This window comes from Mirounga leonina, unplaced genomic scaffold, assembly GCF_011800145.1.
Source record: "Mirounga leonina isolate KUSES-001 unplaced genomic scaffold, KU_Mleo_1.0 Mir_125, whole genome shotgun sequence".
Lineage (NCBI taxonomy): Eukaryota > Metazoa > Chordata > Mammalia > Carnivora > Phocidae > Mirounga > Mirounga leonina.
In genome coordinates this window covers 66,174,797-66,198,058 of record NW_023270305.1, presented here as the reverse complement: position 1 = coordinate 66,198,058, position 23,262 = coordinate 66,174,797, and the positions used below count along the sequence as shown (strand labels likewise).

The window sequence follows — 23,262 nt, the reverse complement described above, 5'->3', positions numbered from 1 at the left end:
TAAAGTATTCCCCTTTCCTAGTCACAACTTCTATCAAAAAGAGCATTTACTATTCCCATATTATTTTATCTTTCAAGAGAAATATTTATATAGAGAAAAGTTAATTTATGTAATGCCTTTGAGATCAAAGAGAGAAAATTACTAAAAATATTCTAAATTCCATTATAATTTTAAACCTATCAAAGGAAGGAGAAATTGTGACATTACTTTGGAGTCTATGAAAATAAAAATTCGTGGCACTATAGTCTTTACAGAATTTTTTTTTTTGAAGTAACTGCACTATGAAAAGAATAATTAAGGACAGATACTTTCATTCCAAGAGAAGCTGTGACTTAGGCATGATTAGGAGACGTTTTTGCTCTATTTCGAAGAGTAAAACTAAATGGAGCAATGAAACTTCACCTTTCTGGCTTGTTTTCCTAAAACACAGGTTACCCTTATTTCAAAAAGGACCTCACTCAGCATAATCCAGACTGAAAACGCGGTCTGTTTACAAAATGTCCTAGATAGGTTCTCTTTAGGGTCAGAGGCACATTCAGCTTTGATTCAGCTAGTAAAGCTACCCAGGAGGCTGAAACATCACCTTGGACTCTCAGAGAACTTAAACTTGACTTTATTTCCTTTCATTCCTGGCTTCAACATCAGAACAGGATTTTTAGAAGACAGAAAAAAAAGAAAGAACAAACGAACAGAAGAATGAAACCATGTCCTTCTGGATCAGAACGAAATCGATCCTGCCACCCACATCCATGCTGCTTAACTTCACTTGTGAGAACACCAAATGCTTTTCCGATTGGCAACAGAGTCTACAAGACGGGCAGGAGTTACAGTGATACTCCTTCCTTAGAAAACACACACACACAACACCCTCTACATTCCCTTCAGTTTGAAATGAATTTCAGAAGTCTCTTCAGGCATCTTTCTTTTATTACAACCCACATTCATATTTCAGTAGAATGACTACAAGGGAATCACTAATTTTTTATCTAAACTATGACATTTTGGCAAACGTTATACAACCAACTATAAATCCACAACAAGCCTCAAATACTAAAGAGTTGGTAATTATATGATGAGAAACAGCTTGATTATGGGAGAGGCAAGGCGGGCTGTCAACAAACAAACAGCTGTTTCTTATTGACAACCCATAACTAGATCGTGCATCCCAACAAACTAAGGAGTTTGTTTCTGTTGTTTCTGTTGTGTTTGTTTTTAACTAGTCCACCCTTTGCTCCTCCCACCTCCAAAATACTGAGTCAATTTAAACATTAGATGCAAACCACAACAGAAGAATCGGATACACAAGGATAACAAGTAAAGCACTATAGACTTACAAAAAAATTCTGTAGGTAATAACTAACAGAAGTTTAAAGTGTACTTTTCAATTCAACTTCAAATGCCTATCTTTCCCTGCGCAACACGTCCTGTCATTACTATTTATAAGAGGCAGCTCAGGCAATGGGCCTGTTTCCTCATTCCTGGATTATGACCACAGCAATGCCGCCATTCTGATCCTTTGTTCTGGAAGCTTTCCCTGGAGCTTCTTCCGTCCTTCCTTTTAGCAGAAGGGAATGAACATACTTCTATTTGCCAGCGTGAACTCTAAGGTCCCTTATAACTTGAAATTAACAGATTCTAGGAATACCTTAGCATAAGGAAAGCTTAGCATATGAATCAATAATAGGAATAGGAATAAAAAGAACCTTAACATCAAAGGCTTTAACAAAACATAACAAAACAAAACAACAACCCACCAATGTAAATAGAACCTGTTTATTTGATGGTCCCATCATTTGAAATAAACTCACTTTCACATTTGCACCTTCAGGCACTTTCACATCTTCTTTTTCTTTTTTTTTTAAATACACATGTTATTTCCTTTAACACTCTTTCAGAAAGTATGTAGATAACCTTATTTTACTTTCCCACAAGGCATGAAGAAGTAAAATTACTTTCCCGAAGTCATACAGTAAATGTGGCTAAACCAAGGTAAGACCACAGCTCCTTTTGCTACCCTGCGACTCTGTGTTCTTTCCACTGCACCACACTGAAATGAGGAGGGAGGGCCAGCGAGAATGTTCATGCAATTTCCGTTTAAGGCAGGTTCCCTGTCTATACCTCTCGGGGAAATTTTGATTAAACACACCCTGAATTATAACTCTCCAAATACAAGAAGGAGTGTATGTCAATGAGCATAGCTATATGTCCCAGGTATGACTAACCAAGTTATTTTTTTTTTTTAAGATTTTATTTATTTCACAAAGAGAGAGACAGTGAGAGAGGGAACACAAGCAGGGAGAGTGGGAGGGGGGGAAGCAGGCTTCCCCAGGAGCAGGGAGGCCGATGCGGGGCTTGATCCCAGGACCCTGGGACCATGACCTGAGCCGAAGGCAGACGCTTAACGACTGAGCCACCCAGGCACCCCATAACCAAGTATTTTAATCTAGAATCCAAATTTCCTTTGCAAGCTTAATGATAAACATGGGATTTCTCCATAAGAAGATTCCTCCTGTCTCACTCACAACCAGTGCTCCATTTTATTTAAAATCATGCTCTTACCGTCTAGCAGTTTGGGCTGGCTATCTTCTGTATTCTGCTGCCATCACTGGGTCTGTGTTCAGTTAATGCTACTCGGGTAACATGCCCATAAATTTATATTTTGCAAAACTCAAAGTTGCTTAAATTTGTCAACGCATATCTGAGTAGGTTTCAAATTGTAAACAAGGGTAGAATCACTTTTTTAAAAGCCTCGTTGTATTTCACACCATATGAAGGGAGGGGCCCTGAGTAAGGGACTAGGGAACAAACTACCTCTTCAAAAAGCAGCTCATAGGAGGTTGGAAGGGAGATGAGGAAAGAGGCACAGAAGCAAAGGACTCAGCAGGAGAAAATGCTGAGGAAGGCAGAGAAAATGGAGGGTGCACTTGGAATGAAGGTTTCTCCGTTATCCATGCTTTTAAAATAACTGTTATGCTCTGAAAGTGTTGTGATGGGCATTTGGGGGGGGGGGGTTGGTAACAGACTTTTTAAAGCCAAGAATATTTAAATTTCCATCTTTCAAAAAGTAACCAAACCGTTATGAAGATAAATCTGCTTCAAGCAAGGGAAATGCTAGCTTAGGTGGTATCAGACCTAATGTCTCTTGGAGTGTCCAAAACATAGTTTCATTCTCCTAGTGAGGAGATCTCAAAAGTTTGAGAGCCCTAACTAATGTCACTAAAATGAAGTTTTGCCTATAATCCAATTCCTTTTAAAATTAAATTTCTCTCAGTCTGGGGCTGTGGATGATCATTACTAATCACCGTGGCTGGAGCAGTCTCCAAGTGGACACATTCTCGCCGGGCCTGACTGACTGCTCATGATGACTGAGTAATAACCTAACCAGGGGTGCCAGTGCCCCCTCCCAGTCTCCCCTGTTTACATAAACCACAGGCCTGGACCTCCCTCCTCTACACTCCGTCTTTAAACTACACAAATAATGTTTCTCCTGGTCTTTGCCAACTCTCTGGGGAAGTGCTATGAGGGAATGACATAATTTTTAGAGCAAATTGAGGACTCTGAATTCCACTCCAAAAGCAGCAGAGATAAAATCTAAAACTGACTGTCATCCTTTTCATGGAGTCTTGTAATGTCCCAAATATAAAATGCTCTAATGAACTCTTACCAATTAAATGCCTTACTGATTTCCAAGACTGTTTGTGAACGGTTGGTACATAGCACATCTGGAAAATGAAGGGGGTCTTTTAGAAATATTGCCAGGAAGATGAACTATTTTCCACTCTCTCTCTAGGCAGGTTCATATCACCACATGATGCTTGCTATGGCATAACTCCAGAGAAAACAAACTTTTCTTGGTCTTGCAATGGCTGTTTATGAGTATACAACAAGTGCTTTATACCCTGTCTCCTCATTAGATGGACAGGTCTCGTTTTGATTCCATTCCATAGTGTGTGTACTTCTATGAGGCATTACATCCTCACCTCTTCCCACAGTCATCCCCCACTTCCGAAGAGATGTTTGTCAGAGACTACTTTGCATGAGATTGATTTCCTTTTCCACTCCAGTATTCTAATACAGTATGTTGATAAACACATCCTACCAAAGGAAAGAACAATAGGTTCCTCACTTTTCCTTAACTCAAATTTGACACCAGGTAGTCATCCTCATTGGTTGAAGGTCTGGAATACTGATTTATTTTGTGAAGTGCTTCTGTGAGGTATGTGTGGGCTGCTTGGAAACCATAAAGATGCTACCAACTTCCCTAATGCCCTTTAATTTTTTCCCCCTTAATTTGCCGGCAAGGACTGTTTAGATCATTTATATTCAGTAAATGCCCAAAATAAAATGAAGGGGAAAATTTCAAGTTTAAAATTGGACAAAAACATTACAGAAAGAGAGAGAGAGAGAGAGAACCATTCTGTAGATAAACTTCATGCCCTGGTGTTGAAAGTTATGGTCCACAAATCAAAAAGCAGTCATTTCTGCAGAGTGAAGCTTTTCCACCATTCTCTCAGTGAATCACGCTGTGGTTAGCTGAAAGTGCTGTTCACATAATAAATTAACCACCTCATTTCCTTCATCACCAAAATATACATAGCACCCCCACACAGATTTGTTTTAATAAACGTAATAAAGCAAGCCCAGAGGTTATGGCTGTTATGACATAATCACACCTCTGAGATTTGAAAACACTCACTTGCACATCATGCCTCAAAAAGTCTTTGCAAGCTCCCCTCCAACAAAACCTAACTGCACTCATACCGTCTGGCCCCATTTATTCCAAATAAATAATGAAACAAAAGCCTTGTATATGGCAAGAGAAAATTCTCCCTTTCAATTATACATTTGAAAGGGAAATACATCTTTTTAATAATATTATACAATAAATAGCTTGGGAGCCTGATCTGGATTATTAAAGAAAATCTATCAGCAGAGTTAACAGTGCACAAAGAAGGCAGCCAACTAGCCTACTATCTCACTCAAAACCGAAGATACTTTCTAAAGTTAGTTATTCAACAAGACAAGCGACACATGCATTTCCTTCTGTGGAACTAAGAAACAATCTTCATTCTATATAAATCCAGGCAAATTAACTTTTCTTACCTGTAATGATATTTAAAGTTATTGAGAGTAAACCCTCCCCCCAAAAACCTCTCATCAAGAGAATTTTTCCTCAATACAGACTTTCTCCCTTAGAATTCCTTTCCATGATCACCAAAAAGAAAGACACTGTGATACAACCATCCACAGCATAAGAGAGATCTGGGACCAGAAATGTGCCATCAGTAAACTCATGCCAAAATTTAATGAAAAGGCCAGCTTTCCTGTCTCAGCATCACATTATAATCACTTCGCAGGCAGGGTTCACTTCTTATCTAAATTCTATAAACTCCCCAGTCCTTTCTACAGTATTATGCATTTAAGGCATCCTGTTATATGATAATGATGATGCCTTCCTCTTGAATTTAAAATAGAATCTAATCTTACAAGTAATTTACCTGTACTATTCTCTTTTATAATGTTTCTTTTTTTTTTTTATTTTATTTGTTTGTCAGAGAGATTGAGAGAGAGAGCATACACAAGCAGGGAGGGGGCAGAGGGAGAAGTAGGCTCCCCCGCTGAGCAAGGAGGCCAATGTGGGGCTCGATCCCAGGACCCTGGGATCATGACCTGAGCTGAAAGCAGACACTTAACCATCTGAGCCACCCAGGCGCCCTTTACCTGTACTATTCTTAAATACCAAGATCAATACCTACCCTAACACAACATATATAAAGAATGAGTTCATCAGTATTCCTTAATAATATCAGATAACAGATATTCAGAATATAGTTTTTAAGTTCTCAGAAGTGGTCTTCCTAATATTTACATTTTATATCTCTTCCTGATTGCTATAATTATCTAGCATTAATTAATAATTAATCGACCTTAAATTTGGGTTTTCAAGAATTCTAAGATGAACATTACATTACAAAGATAAGTTTTTTGCACTAAGAATTACATCCCAGATTCTTTTATTACCCAAACTAATTATATACAAATAGCACAACAGAAAGTAATATCTCTTTGAATGTCAGAATTAAACATTTTTAGAATAATCTTATTCCACTATTTTTAGCCTGTAGACTATCTATCCGCACACAATACGAGACCTAACCAGTATACCAAAAACCTCCTTAGGGCTTTGTGGCAACAAAGATAAAATTATTAAGAACTTTCATAAACTTACATTTTAGTAGGTAATTTCACTTTAAAGATTCTACATCAATGAATCCCATCATAACAAAAGTTTTTCTTTGATAAAGATAGGACACTGTATTAAAGGTCCTTAAAAAGACTGATTGACTGATTTCATCACAAAGAACATTCCTCCATAAGTGCTCTCCATGATCTGTCTCTGAGAATTGTCTCCGCTGAGAATAGAATATGCATCGTGGAGCAAGAAAGGAACGGAGCAGTAGGTGTTAAAATGAAGAATTCTAGTTCCTTTGGCCATAGCAACTGTTCTTCACTTTCCATTCATCTCACTGCAACCACTTGGCTACGCTAATGCTCTCTGCTCTGAAATTCTCACTTTGCCTGAAAAGAAATTCATTAAAAAAAAAAAAATACTAGTAACTCGTATTTTAGGTTTACCCCACAAAAATTTTAAGTGAGAGGCTACAAAATTTTATGGTGTGTTCACAACAGAGTTAAAAAATACAATAAAAGAGCAACTATACTGACACTCTACCATACACTCACTCAGCAAATACTATCTATCATGTGCCTGGTCATGGGAGCTGTGGATACAGAGGTAGAAACACCCTGCCCTCATATAAGGCTTTACATTCCATTAGAAGAGACAGACAGTAAACAAAATAATACAATGATTTCAGAAAATAAAAAATTCTCTGTTCTTCTGGGACAAGGGGTATAGAACAGGAGGCTCCCACTTCACAGAAAAAGAAAACTATCCACGTAGGGGGAGCAACCCCTCCCAGTCCTGCTCTCGTCCACCGCTTTCCAGCCACCTGCCACTCTGGGAGCTTCTAGTTTCTGAACTCTTGTCCATTTCCTTCCTTAGGCAGGCTATGGGCATCATCTCCTCAGGCATCCAGCCTCTGCCTCTCCAGCATGTTCAACTTCTCCCTAACTACTTCTACCTCCTTCCTATCAACATTAAGCACATTCAAATCCCAACCTCCGTAAAAACCTCTCTTCTTTAGAAATGTGTATACACTTGTCTCTAAGTGCTCATCTTTCATTCAGCCTTCAATATGCTTTTATCTGACTTCTGCCTCCACAACTCCAATGAAACTATTCTCATTATGGCTACCACCACCATTTTTTTTTTTAATTAAACATGAAAGCATTTTCAGTTTTTATCCTACCTTTATCTTTGCAGTGTTTTAGAATATTGATTTTTGCTCCTTCAAATTCTCATATCCCTTAGATACTGGCATATCCTGATTTTCCTCTTACATTGCATATACTATAATGTGCATTCAAAATACCTGGAAATCTTGTTAAAATCGGATTCTGATTCAATAGGCCTGGGCTGGAGCCCAACAGGCTTTCAGTAGGGTCTCTTGCTACTCAAAGTGTAATCAATCGTCAGACCAACAGCAATGGTATAACCTGGGAGTTTATAAGAAACAGAATCTCACGCCCTACCCTAGACCAACTGAACCAGAATCTGCATTTTAACAAGATTCCCAAGGGTTTTATAGGCACATTCAAGCTTAACAGCTTGATACCACCCCCCAGAATTTTTGATTCTATAAGCCTCTGAAGTGGGTGCAAGAATATGCATTTCTAACAAGTTCTCAGGTGATACTGATGCTGCTGGCCCAGGAACCATACTTTAAGAACCAATGGTTCTCAACATGGCCTGTACATTAGAATCACCTGCAGAACTTTAAAATGCTGATTGATGTCTAGGTCCACCCTCCAGGCCAATTAAATGAAAATCTCTGAGGATGTGGCCTAGGCTAGTTATTTTTAAAAGCTCCCCTGCTTGATCTTAAGGTTCCTAATTTAGATAATTTAGGAGTGTGTTGGGGCAGTAATTAGTGGTGAAAGGAAAACAGTATAGGATGAATACTAGTTATATTATGGTACCATTATTATAACATACTACAATTCCTTAAACATCAATTCTACCTAACTCTGCCCTGCAAATAATCACTAGAAAGACACTCACTCACAGTTTTGTCCTAGGCCATATCTCTGAAATGACCATTTCAAATAATGGGGCCAAAAAAATAATATTTCATTTTTAAAATTCACAGAAGAAAAATCCATATTTGTAAAATGAAAAAAAAAAAAACCTTAAAGATAGTGTTAGAATTTTGCGTTAAAAAGTATTTGAGGGGTGCCTGGAGGGCACAGTCAGTTAAGCGTCTGACTCTTGGTTTTGGCTCAGGTGGTAATCTCAGGGTCATGAGACTGAACCCCGGGTTGGGCTCCACGCTCAGTGTGGAGTCTGCTTAAGACTCTCTTTCCCTCTTCCCCTCCCTCACCCTTTCTTTCTAAAATAAATAAATAAATCTTTAAAAAAAAAGTATCTGATTTGGTGCAAACTTACGGTTTTAAAGATGAAAATCTCAAGGAATATTACAAAGAGAAGTGTACTTAATATTAAATTTTTTTTTCATTTTCACTGAAAACAAAATAGTTTTTCTGACTATATAAATTCTCATTGTCACACACACACACACACACACACACACACACACACGGAAGAAATTAAAACGAACTGGAAGTCAAAGTTCCTGAAATAAAACACCTTTAGCATTTGACCAAGGTTTCCTGCATCTTTTTTTTTTTTTAAAGATTTTATTTAGGGGCGCCTGGGTGGCTCAGTTGTTAAGCGTCTGCCTTCAGCTCAGGTCATGATCCCAGGGTTCTGGGATCGAGCCCCGCACTGGGCTCCCTGCTCAATGGGAAGCTTGCTTTTCCCTCTCCCACTCCCCCTGCTTGTGTTCCCTCTCTCGCTCTCTGTCAAATAAATACATAAATAAAATCTATAAAAAAAAAAAGATTTTATTTATTTGTTTGTCAGAGAGAGAGAGCGCACAAGCAGGGGGAGTGGCAGGCAGAGGAAGAAGTAGGCTCCCTGCTGAGCAAGGAGCCTGATGGGGGAACTCAATCCCAGGACCCTGGGATCATGACCTGAGCCAAAGGCAGACGCTTAACCAGCTGAACCAGCCAGGTGTCCCTGCTGCATCTTTTTATAAAATTATGATTTATTTAACAAAAAGTTATAGTGTATAAGGAACACCATGTACCCACCAAACAACTTAAGAAATAAAATACTACATATATAGTTGAAACAAAATACTATAAATATAGTTGAAACTCCTGGTATACCCCTCCCAGTTCCTACTCTCCCATTTCATGCCCCACCCAGGGTAACCACAATCATAAATTCCAGTGCTTATTTCTATATTCTTACTATATACATTGGTATTCACAAATAGTATACAGTATTATTTTTCATATCTTAAAGTTTTATACTAATCATATAATACTATACATATTCTGCAACTTGCTTTCTCTTTTAATATTATATCTTACAAAATTTATCCATATTAATACAGATAGCTCTAACTGGGTTATCTTCACTTCTAAACAATACTCTACTGTCTGAGTATATTACAATTTATTTTTCTGTTTTCTGGATGATGAACACTTGTTTCCAAATTTTCACTGCTATAAATAGTGCTTCAACGAATTTCTAATACATTTCTTCCTGTGCACATTTGAGAAAATTTTCAAGGCTATGTATATATAGCAACAGAATTGTTGACTTGAAGAGAATCCCATCTCCAACTTTATTAATGTTCAATTGCTCTCCAAAGAGGTTGCACCGGTTTATACTCCTATAAGTTAAGTACAAGTTTCCCAATGCTCCACATGGTTGCTAACATCCAAATTGTCAGACTAAGTTTTGACAACCTGAAAGATTTCCTATACTGGCTTTAGTTTGCATTTCCCCAGTTACTAGTGAAAGTGATCATTTAAAAAATATTTTTGGGGGCGCCTGGGTGGCTCAGTCGTTAAGCGTCTGCCTTCGGCTCAGGTCATGATCCCGGGATCCTGGGATCGAGCCCCGCATTGGGCTCCCTGCTCCGTGGGAAGCCTGCTTCTCCCTCTCCCACTCTCCCTGCTTGTGTTCCCTCTCTCGCTGTGTCTCTCTCTGTCAAATAAATGAATAAAATCTTTAAAAAAAAAAAAATTTTGTCTTTTTCGTCTCTGCTTCTGTCAACTGCCCGTTGATATCCCTTGCCTATTTTTCCATCTTTTTTCATCTTGATTTGTAGATCTTTATATATTTTGGGTCCTTTATAGCTTATATGTTTTGCAAATACCTTCTCCCAGTCTGTGGATTTTCTACATATTTTTTTATGACTCAGAGATATTTTAGATTCTAATGCAGTTAACATTTACTAATCTTTTCCTTTATGGTAGTACTTTAAATGCCATGTGTAATTTTTTTAATCATCCATGATAATTACTAGTTTTAAACACTGAAAATAGCTTAATGTTTTAGAAATCCTAGCACTTTGTGCTGATGTATGAAAACTAAAAGGTGAACTTGAGTAAAAATTGAAACTGATCTAGTTTCATTTTCCAAGGTCAATGACATAAAAAGAGTAAGCAAACAAAAGATAAAGGAAATTAGATATTTCACTGTTAATAATTTAAGGCATTATTGGTAAAAATTTCTTTAAATCATCTTCCCATATCTTTTCAAGATAAGTAAGGTGTTATACTAGGATGTGTGTACGTATACATGGCTTATTACATTGTTGGTGATTTCTAAGAACCTGAGAAAACTGAAGCCAATACTTCAAAGAAAGAAGCATAATTCATCCTGAAGTGAAAACAAAATACCCAGAATAGAGATTTTAAAACTAAGTTTAAGGAATAATTAGCAAATTCTAATAGATGAGTTTATTCATACTCCCACAGCACAGATTCAAATACAGGCCATATGCTGGGACTTATAGTTAAGGGACAAGATTGTAAAAACATTTTGGCAAGGAACTCATCTACATAAGTGATGCCTGATTTTTAGAACAAATTTCTTCTATGTTTTACTTCTGTGTTTTATCTATTTCAAAATACTGCTTTAGTATAAAGGGGGCAAAAATCCAGGTAAAAGTCATCTAAGTGAATGTCCATGGGAAAGACTCTTTCCTATATCCCACTCTATAATAACAAATAATTAAGGGATTAAAAAGTTTAAAAGGATTTAGGCAAACAATATAAAACAGAGGATTCTTACTAACATTTACAGACCTAAACTAAAACATTTCATAATCCCTCCATGTTACCTATAAACAGTTTTTAAAACTATAATAATATCACCACTGAAGAATTATTTTTTTGTTTTTACTCATATCTGACCCCACAGAGCGGGTAAGGAAATAAAATACAAATTCCCACCTTTGAGGTTTTACCATGAAAAATTCAGCTGGGAAGATGATTTCCCCTTTACAGTGACTTCTCCATTATCCATAACAATGAGGAATAAAGAGCCGGGATACAGAAAATTCACTAAGGGTTCCAAAAACTCATTTTGGAACACCATTTCATTCTCTAACATCATCAAATGATCTAACAGGCACGAAAGGAGGAAGAGGACTGTTTTGTCTTTTTCCCACTTTACTGTGCATGCTCATTAACAAATGGAGGTGTTAATGAGCACAAAAGTATCTCAAACACAGTCCAAAGAAGAAATAAATAGCAAGTAAATCCAACTTACTTAAGTTGTGCTCTGAGGATATGACAAGGCCAAGCTAAACCACACTCCCCATGTCCCACAGAACTCGACAGAGCCAACCCTGCATCATCCTGCTCTCACCCTGGAGTGTTTTCTTGGGAGTAACACCAAGCCACTTTCCAGCAGTCTGTAGGGGTCAGTTAGGGATATGTTGTCATTCGACCACACTGGCTGCCTCTCTCTCCAGAAATTATGACAGGCATGTGTTTTTAAAATCAGGTCTCCCCATTTTCTAAGACAAGAACTGGAGGGCTGCCTTTAGCATTCTAGCGGTTACTAAACCAAAAGTATTTTAGTTTCTATTGAAATAATATTATAGTTTCTATTATTTCATCTAAGTATTTAACATTCTTTCTTTGAATAGCTTTCATTTTCAAAATCAACAATGTTTGTGCAGCTACTTATATTTTAAATCAGAATAAATACAAGTATTAAATTTATACTGAAAGCATTTAGAGGTCCCAACTAAAAAGAAATTCAGTCCCACTCTGGTTATATTGGAAGTCTATTGTATCAAGGCTTAAAATTAAGTGGCCCATTGATTGGGATATAGACATGGATATATATATTTTACAATTTCTTCCTAATACATATTCACTACAGAAAGTTTGAAAAAAAGTAAAAAAGAAAGTAAAAACCCCTAATCACACCAACAAAAATATAAATATCAGTCACTAGCCAGGTTTTTTTTTTCTTCAGTGTAAACGTATATCTATATTTTTAAAACAGAAACTGGTTTTATTCTGTATCAAAAACTTCACTGCAATTTAAAAATAAAGCAATTTCTAATGTCATTAAATCGTCCTTGAAAGCCTGTATTTTTAATGGTTGTATAATATTTCAACTGATGGATATACTATTCTATTGTAGTTACTTCCAATGATTTTTCTATAACAGCAAACTTGTATATAAATCTTATCAATAGTTCTTAATACTGCCTTAGAAGAGATGCCTAGGGGCACCTGGGTGGCTCAGTCGGTTAAGCGACTGCCTTCAGCTCAGATCATGATCCTGGAGTCCCGGGATCGAGTCCCACATCGGGCTCCCTGCTCGGCGGGGAGCCTGCTTCTCCCTCTGCCTGCCGCCCCCCTTGCTTGTGCTCTTTCTCTGTCAAGCAAATAAATAAAATCTTAAAAAAAAAAAAAAAAAAAGAAGAAGAGATGCCTAAAGGGAGCACTACCAGGTCAATGGCATGCATTCCTTAAAAGTGCATCTTGATAGGTATTGGCTATTTGCTAGAAATAACAATTTATACTTCCACCAGCTGTGTATGTGAATAATCATTTCCCTGTATCCTCACTTGCACAGATGTTTATCATTTATTACAACTTTACTCAATTGTTAGATTGAAATAATATCCCTTTGTTTAATTTGGGTTTCTTTAATAAAGAAAAATTTTTATTTCATCTATGATAAATGGTGTCTACATGCTCTTTATGTATCTTTTGCAAATTTTTTATTTAAACCAACACACAATTGTGTACAAATCAACAAGAAAACACCAAAACCTTAATAATAAAAGATAGTTATGTACATACACATTTGTGGCAAATAATTTCCCTAGTTCATCATCTGGCTTTAAATTTTTATGTTAAATGACCTAACAAACACACTCCTAGGTATATATCCAAGAGAATGAAAACATACATCATAAAAATTCATACAGAATGTTCATAAAAGCATTATTCATAATAGCCCAAAAGTGGAAATAACCCAAATCTCCAACTGATGAATGGATAGACAAAATGTGGTATTATACACATACAATGAAATACAATATGCCCATAAAAAGGAATGAAGTAATGACTCGTACTTCAGCATGGATAAACCTTGAAAATATTATGCTAAATGAAAGAAGCCAGTTACAAAACGCCACATATTGTGTGATTCTATTTATATGAAATATCCAGAATAGACATACCTATAGAAACAAAGTAGATGAGTAATTTAGGGCTGGGGAAGAGGGGGTGGTAGAGAGTGACCGCTCATGGACACCGGGTTTCGTTTTGGGGTGATGAAAATGTTCAAAAATTAGATAGTAATAATAGTTTCACAACCCACTGAATATATGAAAATTCACTGACTTGTACACTTCAAATACGTGAATTTACATATATATGTATGTATTGTATGTGATATCTCAATAAAGCTGTTTTTAAAACAGTCTGTTAAAACTTACAAAAAAGGTGAATTTGTCTCTTACTCTAATTTTAGAAGTTTTAATACAACATAATTTTTGAAGCTATGTTTTTAGATAACATAGAATGTTCAGGGCAATTACATCTTCTTGGGAAACTGTGTGTTATTAATATGAAATATCCCTCCTTGACCTGTTCAATGCATTTTGCCTTAAATTCTATTTTGTCTGATATTAGCAGTATTACGACTTTCTTTTGCGTTTGTGTGGAATATTTTTCTCCAAATTTCTAATTTCAAGGTTGCTTTTTTCTTTTAGAAACATCTTGCATACATATACAACTTAGAGCTGTATTTTTTTTTAAAAAGTATGAGATTCTACTAACAGGAATTTAACCCATTCACCATTACTATTATCCATACTTATTCCATCATTGTGTATTTTATTTATTTACTATATACTTCCTTGTTTTCTCTGCCTTTGGTTGGAATGATGAACTTTTAAATTTTTACTCTCATGATTTATATTAAATATCCTATTTGTGGTTATTCTTCATATATCTCAGATTATGTTTTTCTAACAAAGTATAAAGTTAATCTACATCTCGTTTTCCTGAAAAAGAATCTTTTATCACTTCTTTTTCTTCTACTCTCCCATGTTTAAGCTGATCTGGCCCAGACTGATATATTTAAAGATTAACATAATAGAGGCTCAACTAACATTTTACTGCACATGTGTGTACTGTAAAGCTCTCCACTGTTTCTTCACCTTAATACTGTGTCTTCATGACATGCCTTCCCCTTCTTTGGTCCCTGCTTCCCCCTTTTTGGGGGTCAGGAGTGCTTTCATAAATAATTCTTTCAAAGAAGATCTGTAACATTCCAAAAAGGTAAATCGTTGCAGGTCCAAAAATGTTTTTATTTTCTTCTCACATCAAATTGCTGAGTTGTCTGAATACAGAAGTATGGGTTCAAATAATATTTTTCCCATAACTTCAAAATTACTGCATTCTATCTTCTATTACTTGTTTTTACCAATAACAGGACCACTTCTTTCCTTTGTAGGTGAACTGTTTTGCTCTCTGGAAGCTTTTAGTCAGTTCCTTTTTTATCACTAGCACTCTGATGTTTCATATGAAGGTGTTTAAGTGTAGGTCTTTAGTTATTCTTTTATTCAATACTTACTGGGCCTTTTCAAGACTCGTCCGTCTTCAGTCTGAAGAAATTTCTTCCTATGATTTCTGTGATTATAACTCTCCTCCATTCTCTGTATTTGAATTTTCTATGAGATGAATGTTGAAGCTTTAAAATGGCCTCTACATAAATATGACTTTTTGTTCATACTGTGCAACTTTCTCAATTTAAGACTGTATTCTAAAGAATCCCTTAGCTCAATCATTCAATTCATTAATTTGTTTTTAGCTGTGTCCACTCTATTTAGACCGTTTGTTTTTTTCCATCTTGACAAGCGTATTTTTTAATTCTAAGACTGGCTTAATTCATTCTATCTTAGGTTTGTTTTATACATGCAATAATCTCTCTTATCTCTCTATGAATATTAATTTTACTTATTTCAAAGTCTGCTGTCATTGTTATTTTTTGCTTATTACATTTGGTGCCTCATTTTGCTATAAATGTTCAGTGATTCTTAGCAGAAGATCATTTCAGATTCCCCATTTGTCTGTATATGATGTTTTTGTTTACCACCATCAAAATCCAGTGATAATGCAGGATATGATGCCAGGTGTCAGGTATGTGCCAGAAGTCTGTCTTCCCAGCATGGGACTCCTTGAACTTCCTGACAAGCAAAGGCTACTTGAGGGGTCTCCAGCCTCTCTCTGGTCCCTGGGTTACACCCAGTGCTTGAGCTTGGATTCACAGGATATGGAGGGAGGGGTGTCACTACGGGCCTAGTCACTCCATATGCACCTCCTTCTCTAACACTACAGGCCCCCTCCCCAATACTTGAATATGACTCTGGTTTGAGAACACTATTCATCTGCATATTTTGAGATGCAGCTCCACCAGGTTTTATTTTCCATGGATGTGATTCCTCATTCTTATCATCTTTCAGGAATTCCTGAAATTTCCACCCACCAACCCTTTCTTGTTTTCCCAGGTTACCACTTTATTCACGTATGTGTTTATATGGACACAAATATACATGTGCACCTTCTCTGTCATCTTAAAGAAGGTGGAATCGTGGATATGCCAGTAGTGCTGGTAGCAGAGTTAAATGATATCATAAGCTCGGCTTACCCTCTTGATCACTTTCTCAGTATCGTTATTTGCTGAAAAGTCTGTACTCCAATGTTAATATGGCCATTCCTCTAAATCTCAGACTTGTATATGCAACTTCTATTTGACACTTCTTGAATTTCTCACAGGCATCTCAACTTAACACGTCCAAAACTGAATTATTGATCTTATGCCCACCAAATCCGCTCTAGTCAGGCATCATCCACATACTAGAACCCCTGGAGCAAACTCCCCTTCCTCCACTTATTACCAAGTAGTCCCTACAAAATAGATTTAACTTCTTTCCATTTCTACCACTTTTTTTTTTTTAATTTTATTTATTTATTTGACAGAGAGAGACAGTGAGAGAGGAAACACAAGCAGGGGGAATGGGAGAGGGAGAAGCAGGCTCCCCACTGAGCAGGCAGGGAGCCTGATGCGGGGCTCGATCCCAGGACCCTGGGATCATGACCTGAGCCGAAGGCAGATGCTTAACCAACTGAGCCACCCAGGCGCCCCCATTTCTACCACTATTAACTTTGTCTGAGCCACCATCATCACTCATCGGAGCTAGTATAACAGCCTCTGAATTGGTCTTACTGCTTCTCCTCTTCCAAGTCATTCTCCCCAGATTAGCCAGAGCCAATGTTTAAAAATACAAATCAGATCATATCATTCCCTTGCTTAAAGCTCTTCCATTTCTTCTCACTGCTATGGGAAATGAATTCCAAACTCTTTCACGTTAAATGCTGTATCTCTGAAGAATCTGGAGGCTAGGTCTCTGCTATTTATTAAAGATTTCTTTGATGCCAATAGCTTATTAGCCTGCCTGGGTTCTATGAGTTTGACTTCTCCTTTCCTTTTCTTTGTTCTACTACCTTGCTGAGGCATTCCATAACTTCACCTTGAATTAATATAGTTATAATTCCTCTTAACTACAGTGCCTATATCATAAAACTTATAGTTGTACTCTTTAGATATTCGGCATTTCTATCTAGCTATATAGCTAGATCTGTCCCTTCAGCAACTGTCCTTCCCAAATGAACAAGTCAAGTCAAAGGTCTAGATGCCTCTTAGTCTAACTTGCTATAAAATGGGAATACTACCAGTTAAGTTCAGTATATGACAGGTTAGTCTAGGCTTTCACTGTGTGAATCTGGGTAAAAATCCTAACTACTCTGGGACACAGCTTCCTTTTCTGTCAAATGAGGGTCCTATGATTTCTAAGATCTCTTCCTTTTCTAGTGGTCACAGATTCCATGCCCTAATATATTTCTTAGAGAGAAGTATAAAACCTATCACTCAAGTCCCATGAAAGTTATACAGAATATTCTATTTCAGATTTAAAAAAAGACTTTCATTGAAGAGAAAAATAACTCAACTCGAGGTTTCTGAAGACAAGATACCATGGATTCACTTTGCCAAGATTTAGTGTGTCCTCAATTGCTCAATGAACACACACAACCTCAAGAACTGAAAATACAGTAACAGTAACAAGCGCCACTACTATTACTGCTATACAGTAACAACTGAAAGGCTCTAGCTCATCCTGGGTAATGACCAAAAACGCATTATAATAATCAAGTAGAAATAGGAACCAGAAAAAAGAAATAAGGCCCAATAGGTAGCAAAGGCTTCTTCCTGAAAGATCAATAAAGATCAATATTTCATACTGGCTTACACAAAGAGCCAACATATCCCTCTTGCTCCATTTCTTCTCCTTTTTTATAATAATGGTAAAGGGAGAGGCTCTCTGGAGTAAGTTACTAGTCTGATCTAATTTGTTTTAATAGTCTTTAAATCTGACTACAGTCAATTCTAAATCTTGATCCAAACCATAAACACCAAAAAAAGAAAAGAAAGAAAGAAAAAAGAAAAACTCCCTTCTTCTCTAATAACCTAACTCCTAACTAACCTTCCCATCAACTGTGTAACCTCTGAGAATGGGAAGCTATTCCCACCGACACTTAATTACTACGCCAAGTCTGCATACTACTGACGGGTTTCACAAAGTAAATGACCCACACTGATTTACCTGGTACATTCCAACTCCAATATGCTTCGGCTCAATTTTCACCAGCTCAGCTAATGGGTCTTGTACACGCCTTGCTATGGAAACTGAAAAAAACAGAAAATAAGTATGGCTTAATGTGAAAAGCAGTATCCAAATAATTACGTTAGTCCCTCATAATTCAAGTATTTAATTCCTTCCCTCTTCCCCCACATAAAGAGACCAACAATTTAACTAAGTTTCAAAGTTTCCTTTTTTTTCACACAAAAAAAGTGAATGCAAAATTTCAGGATTAATTTTGTTACCAGAATCTGTAGGGATTCCTGAGCACAAACAGATTGAAAGGTTTATACATTTGGAAAAACAGATAAAACACTTACGTGCTATACATACAAAATCACTTGTTTAACATAGCATAGCAGGGCACCTCATACTTTAATGAACAAGTCGATATTTGCTTTTACTTTTAAATAATGCTGCATTATTATGACATACATTTGTAAATCAAATATGTTACTGGACTCAATCCTGATAGTGATAAGTTACTGATGGAATCAGTAACTTACTGCACCCAGAGACCAAGTCAGTTGGCTAGTGAACACACTTATATTGCCTTAAATGTGATTGCAAGATTAACTGTGAAGTGATCTGAATTTCAACTGCTCATCTCTGAACACACTCACAGTTCTAAATCACATCCCTTTCTTGACCATCACAATCCATGTTCAAGAGATTTGAGTTCGCTTCAAACATTCCTTTATCTGTTGTCATGTTTTTACTTCGTCATCACTTCTTATCTTTTTTTTTTTTTTATAAAATGTTAACAAAATTTTATATCTAATTTAGCTTATAAGATAGATTTAGCTGGAGGGGCGCCTGGGTGGCTCAGTCGTTAAGTGTCTGCCTTCGGCTCAGGTCACGATCCCAGGATCCTGGGATCAAGCCCCGCATTGGGATCCCTGCTCGCATTGGGCTCCCTGCTCAGCGGGAAGCCTGCTTCTCCCTCTCCCACTCCCTCTGCTTGTGTTCCCTCTCTCGCTGTGTCTCTGTCAAATAAATAAATAAAATCTTTAAAAAAAAAAAAAAAGATTTAGCTGGAGAAAAGAAATTTAGTATGAATATTAAGGATGCTTCCAAGGGCAGCTCTTTTTTTCCTTTCCCAAGTCCAGGTCCTTACATACAAACAGCTTTCATTTTCTAAATGCGAGAAAGCTAGTCAGTGTCATCTATTCAAACAGAAAGTTGGATGAAATATAAACTCATTTAGTGAAAACACTAAAGCCATCAAAGGATCCCATGCCTGTTCTTGTGTTATTAAACTGTTCAAGGTCTGGCAACAGAAGCCACCACTTGGAAGTGACTACCGGATTCTCCTGTCACTGATTTGTACCACCTCTTCATCAGAGATAAGATCTACTCTGAGCATTCAGTTCACTGCATGTTCATTCAAGTCTTTCTCAGATATTTTATTATTACTTCTAATATACAGTGACAATGGCAGCTTGCAAGCAAACTTAGAGAGCAATAAGCTGGTGTCATACAATCTGCCTATTTCCCCACTGAAGAAATGCGGACTCCAGCCTCCAAGGCCTTCACATACATTTTCTTATCAAACCTTACAAAAGGCTAATGAGGGCAAACGCTGCAGGTTACAGGGGAGCTGCTTCCCCCCAGTAATCACATGTATAATTACACAGCGAGAATAGATGCCACCAGAGAAACATCTGATACTCTGAAAGCAAAGATAATTTTTTATTCTAGTCTTTAAAAATATAATCCAGTAAGACTGATTTTCGAACATATGCATACATTGCCAAAATACTTTCTGATTTAGAAAAAAAAAAACAAAAAAAACACAACCCACAACAGTAAACCAAGTGAAAGATACAGGCATCAGAACATTCACTGCAGGAAGGTATCAGAAATTTTAAAAAAGGATATTAATAATAAGTAAATCTCTCTAATCTACCCCTTCAGGAAAACCCACACTATGAAAATCTAAACTTAGAAACTGGTTATAGAGCAGTTGTATAATTTGTTAAGTGTGAGTAGGTTTCTATATTTAAAATTTTTTTTTAGGTACAGAAAAGGACTTTCCCCTATTTTCTACCTGGTTCCCTCCTAACTGGTTCATTGCTAGCATCTCCTTTGTTCATCCTGATATTGCTAAATGCAGCAACAGTGAACTAGAAATGACAGTTTAATTCTCCAGTTAAGTCCCAAGAGCCTCTGGAGTTACAGTGTCCCCAATAAACAACCTCTACATAGACCCTAATGTTTCTAGAATTGGTATTTTGCTTTCAGATGTTACTCACTCTACAGAGCATAAAAACTCAAGCAAACATGGAAGAGATGGGAGATAGGAGAAAGAGGAATATTAATATTGCTCATCTGAAGGATGTTCACTGTTCATGAAGGAGGGAATTTAAACATTGTTTAAAGTAGAATTGGAAAGCTGTATGTCCAGGCTTTCAAGAGAAGATGATGCTGGCAGGAATTAATTAACAGTAGTAACACACACCTGTAGGTTGAGAATGATCAGGCTGACAACAGAGTCCTGAAAGTAAGAGATAGATAGGTAGCTCAGGTAAAAGGAGTCTTATAGAGTGCTGATAAAGAGAACGAAGAGAAAGGAAGAGTCATGGCCCAAAACTTGGGGGCATATTCACATTGTGACATAGAGAAGAAAAGATGGACACAGTGAAAGAGGCAGAAACTAAATAGTGAGGAAAGTATAGCAACAGAAGTAAAAAAAATTCTAGAAAATGTTTGCATAGTTACCATATGTCCGCAAATTTTTACTACTATGTGGCATATGTTCAAGAAAAATGAAAACATATGTCCACGTAAAATTTTGTATATGAATGTTCATAGCAGCATTATTTATAACAGCCAAAAAGGTGAAAACAACCCAAATATCCATCAGCAGATGAATGGATGAACAAAATATGGTATACCCATACAATGGAAAATTATTTGTCAGTGGGAAGGAATGAAGTGCTGATACATGCTACAGTGTGAATGAACTTTGAAAACATTATGATAAGTGAAAGAAGCCAGTTACAAAAGACCACATGTTGTAATGATTCCATTTATACGAAATGTCTGCAATAGGCAAATCCATAGAGACAGAAAGTAGATCAGTATTTATCAGGGCTTGGGGGAAGAGGGCCAAGGGGACCGATTGCTAATAGGTGTTGGGTTTCTATTTGGAGTGATGAAAATATTCTAAAATTGGATAGTGGCAATGGTTGCACAATTCTGACTGGACTAAAAAACACTGACTTACACTCTTTAAAGGGGCAAACTTTATGCTACTAAATTGTATCTCAATGAGGCTGTTATATATTTTTTAAATGTAATATATCCAAATGTATGCCAATACTATTTTGCCCACATGATGTCAGTATATCTCTGTATCACTGTTACTATTCACCATTGTCCAGGAAATTCTAGTCAATGCAAGTGGACAAGGAAAAAAAGAAGGTATAATTACCGAAAAGATAGAAACTAGATTATTATTTGCAGATGATGATTGACTACTTTAGAAAACCCAAACAAGTCAATGAAAAAATATTAGAACTAATAAGATTTCAATTGGCTGGTTTTAAGACACCCAGACAATAACTGATACAGAACCATATGCCATCAACAACCAATAAGAAAATACATGGAGGACAATCCATCTACTTTGTGTGTGCATGTGTGTGTGCTGCCTGTGAGTAATGAAGTGTACAGAACTAGGATAAAGGTGCCAATTTAACAGAATTTCAATTAAATGGCTCTAAAATGTATATGGAAAAAAAGAAATAGGAAAAGTGCAATTAAAAAAAGATCAAAGCAAGTCACATCATAAGCCACCATAACTGAGAGTCTTGCGCTGTGGCAAATTAGTCAGACCAAGGAAAAGAGGACTAAAAATACACACAGGAATTTCATCTTTAATATATGGTAATTTGTTAAATGGTAATAACATAACTCATTGTGTAAAGGGAGACAACCAAACCACTCTTGAACAAAAAGTTAAGCATTAGAGGAAAAAAACAGGTTATACCAAAAGGAGGGGAGGGGAGCAGACAGTGAGCTAAAAGGTCAGCAAGCAGAGCTACCTCATACGGTTAGGCAGGATGTCCAGGGCACAAATCTGCACAACCACATGGAGAGACCCTGAAAGCACCATTCCCCCCACAACATTCAAAATGTGTCTTATATCTGAAGGACAATAAGGGTTCTATGGATTTTGGTCTTCAGTTCTATGAAATATCTAGAATCTAAAGCCATTCTAAAGCAAATAAACTTATTGCTTAAAAGACTGTACTAAACTGCGTTCTCCTAAAAATTTACCTTATTTTGTTATCTAAGAATATCAAAGTGGAAATTTTTATTTATAAAGTCCAATACTCCCCTCAATTTCCCCTTCCCCTTGTCATCAGATAGCAATAGAGGAAGATAAGTAAGACTTCTCATGCTGTCTTTTTTCATTCAGCAATTCCGAATAAGAATTTTTTTCATTATAATACTTATTAAAATGTAGTTTTAATAAATGATCTTGATCCCCTAATAATTACATTTTTGAACAAGAAGTTGACAAATCTGTTGACCAGATAAAAATATTCTTTATCTTGATTGTAGTGTTAGTGGTTGTGGTTACCTGACTAGTTTAAGCTTTTCAAAATTCACAGATGAATTAAAAAATGCACCTAAAAAGGGTGAATTTTACTTAATGTCAAGTTCATTTAAATGAACAAAATACCTTTCATTTCTCTAAGGATGTAAAAGTTTTTCTTCTTTCTATATAGTCTTTATTTCCTCTAAGTGATTTCTGCACTACCCCCACATCTGTCTTTAATAGTGTAAGTTTCCTCACATGATAGGTGACCCCTGACAGTCCACCTGGGGCAGAGTACCAAAAAGCTGACTGTAAGTGCCTTGCTTAAATGTGAAGTTTATCAACTGTGGGCTTCATTATATGGTGATTTGGCCCATTTCTTGTGGACCTCTGATCTACATTTGGAAGATTTAGTCTTAAGATCTCTATATCAGCATGTAAATAATTATCTAATCCCTCTTTTTTCAGCAGCTATCCCCACTATCATGTATAACC

The 23,262-nt window shown here is 36.7% G+C and overlaps 1 protein-coding gene across 7 annotated transcripts in view; it reads right to left on the bottom strand.

The window, feature by feature from the left end:
* Positions 1–23,262, bottom strand: part of SRBD1 (S1 RNA binding domain 1) — a 226,926-nt gene that overhangs the window by 94,978 nt on the left and 108,686 nt on the right. For all 7 annotated transcript variants that reach the window (XR_004678603.1, XM_035001643.1, XM_035001644.1 and 4 more), the window contains exon 16: positions 18,183–18,265. Coding sequence is in view for 6 of the 7 variants with exons in the window: in XM_035001643.1 (XP_034857534.1) it covers positions 18,183–18,265 (83 nt within the window). In the remaining variant the exon portion in view is untranslated. The remainder of the gene's footprint in view (positions 1–18,182; positions 18,266–23,262) is intronic.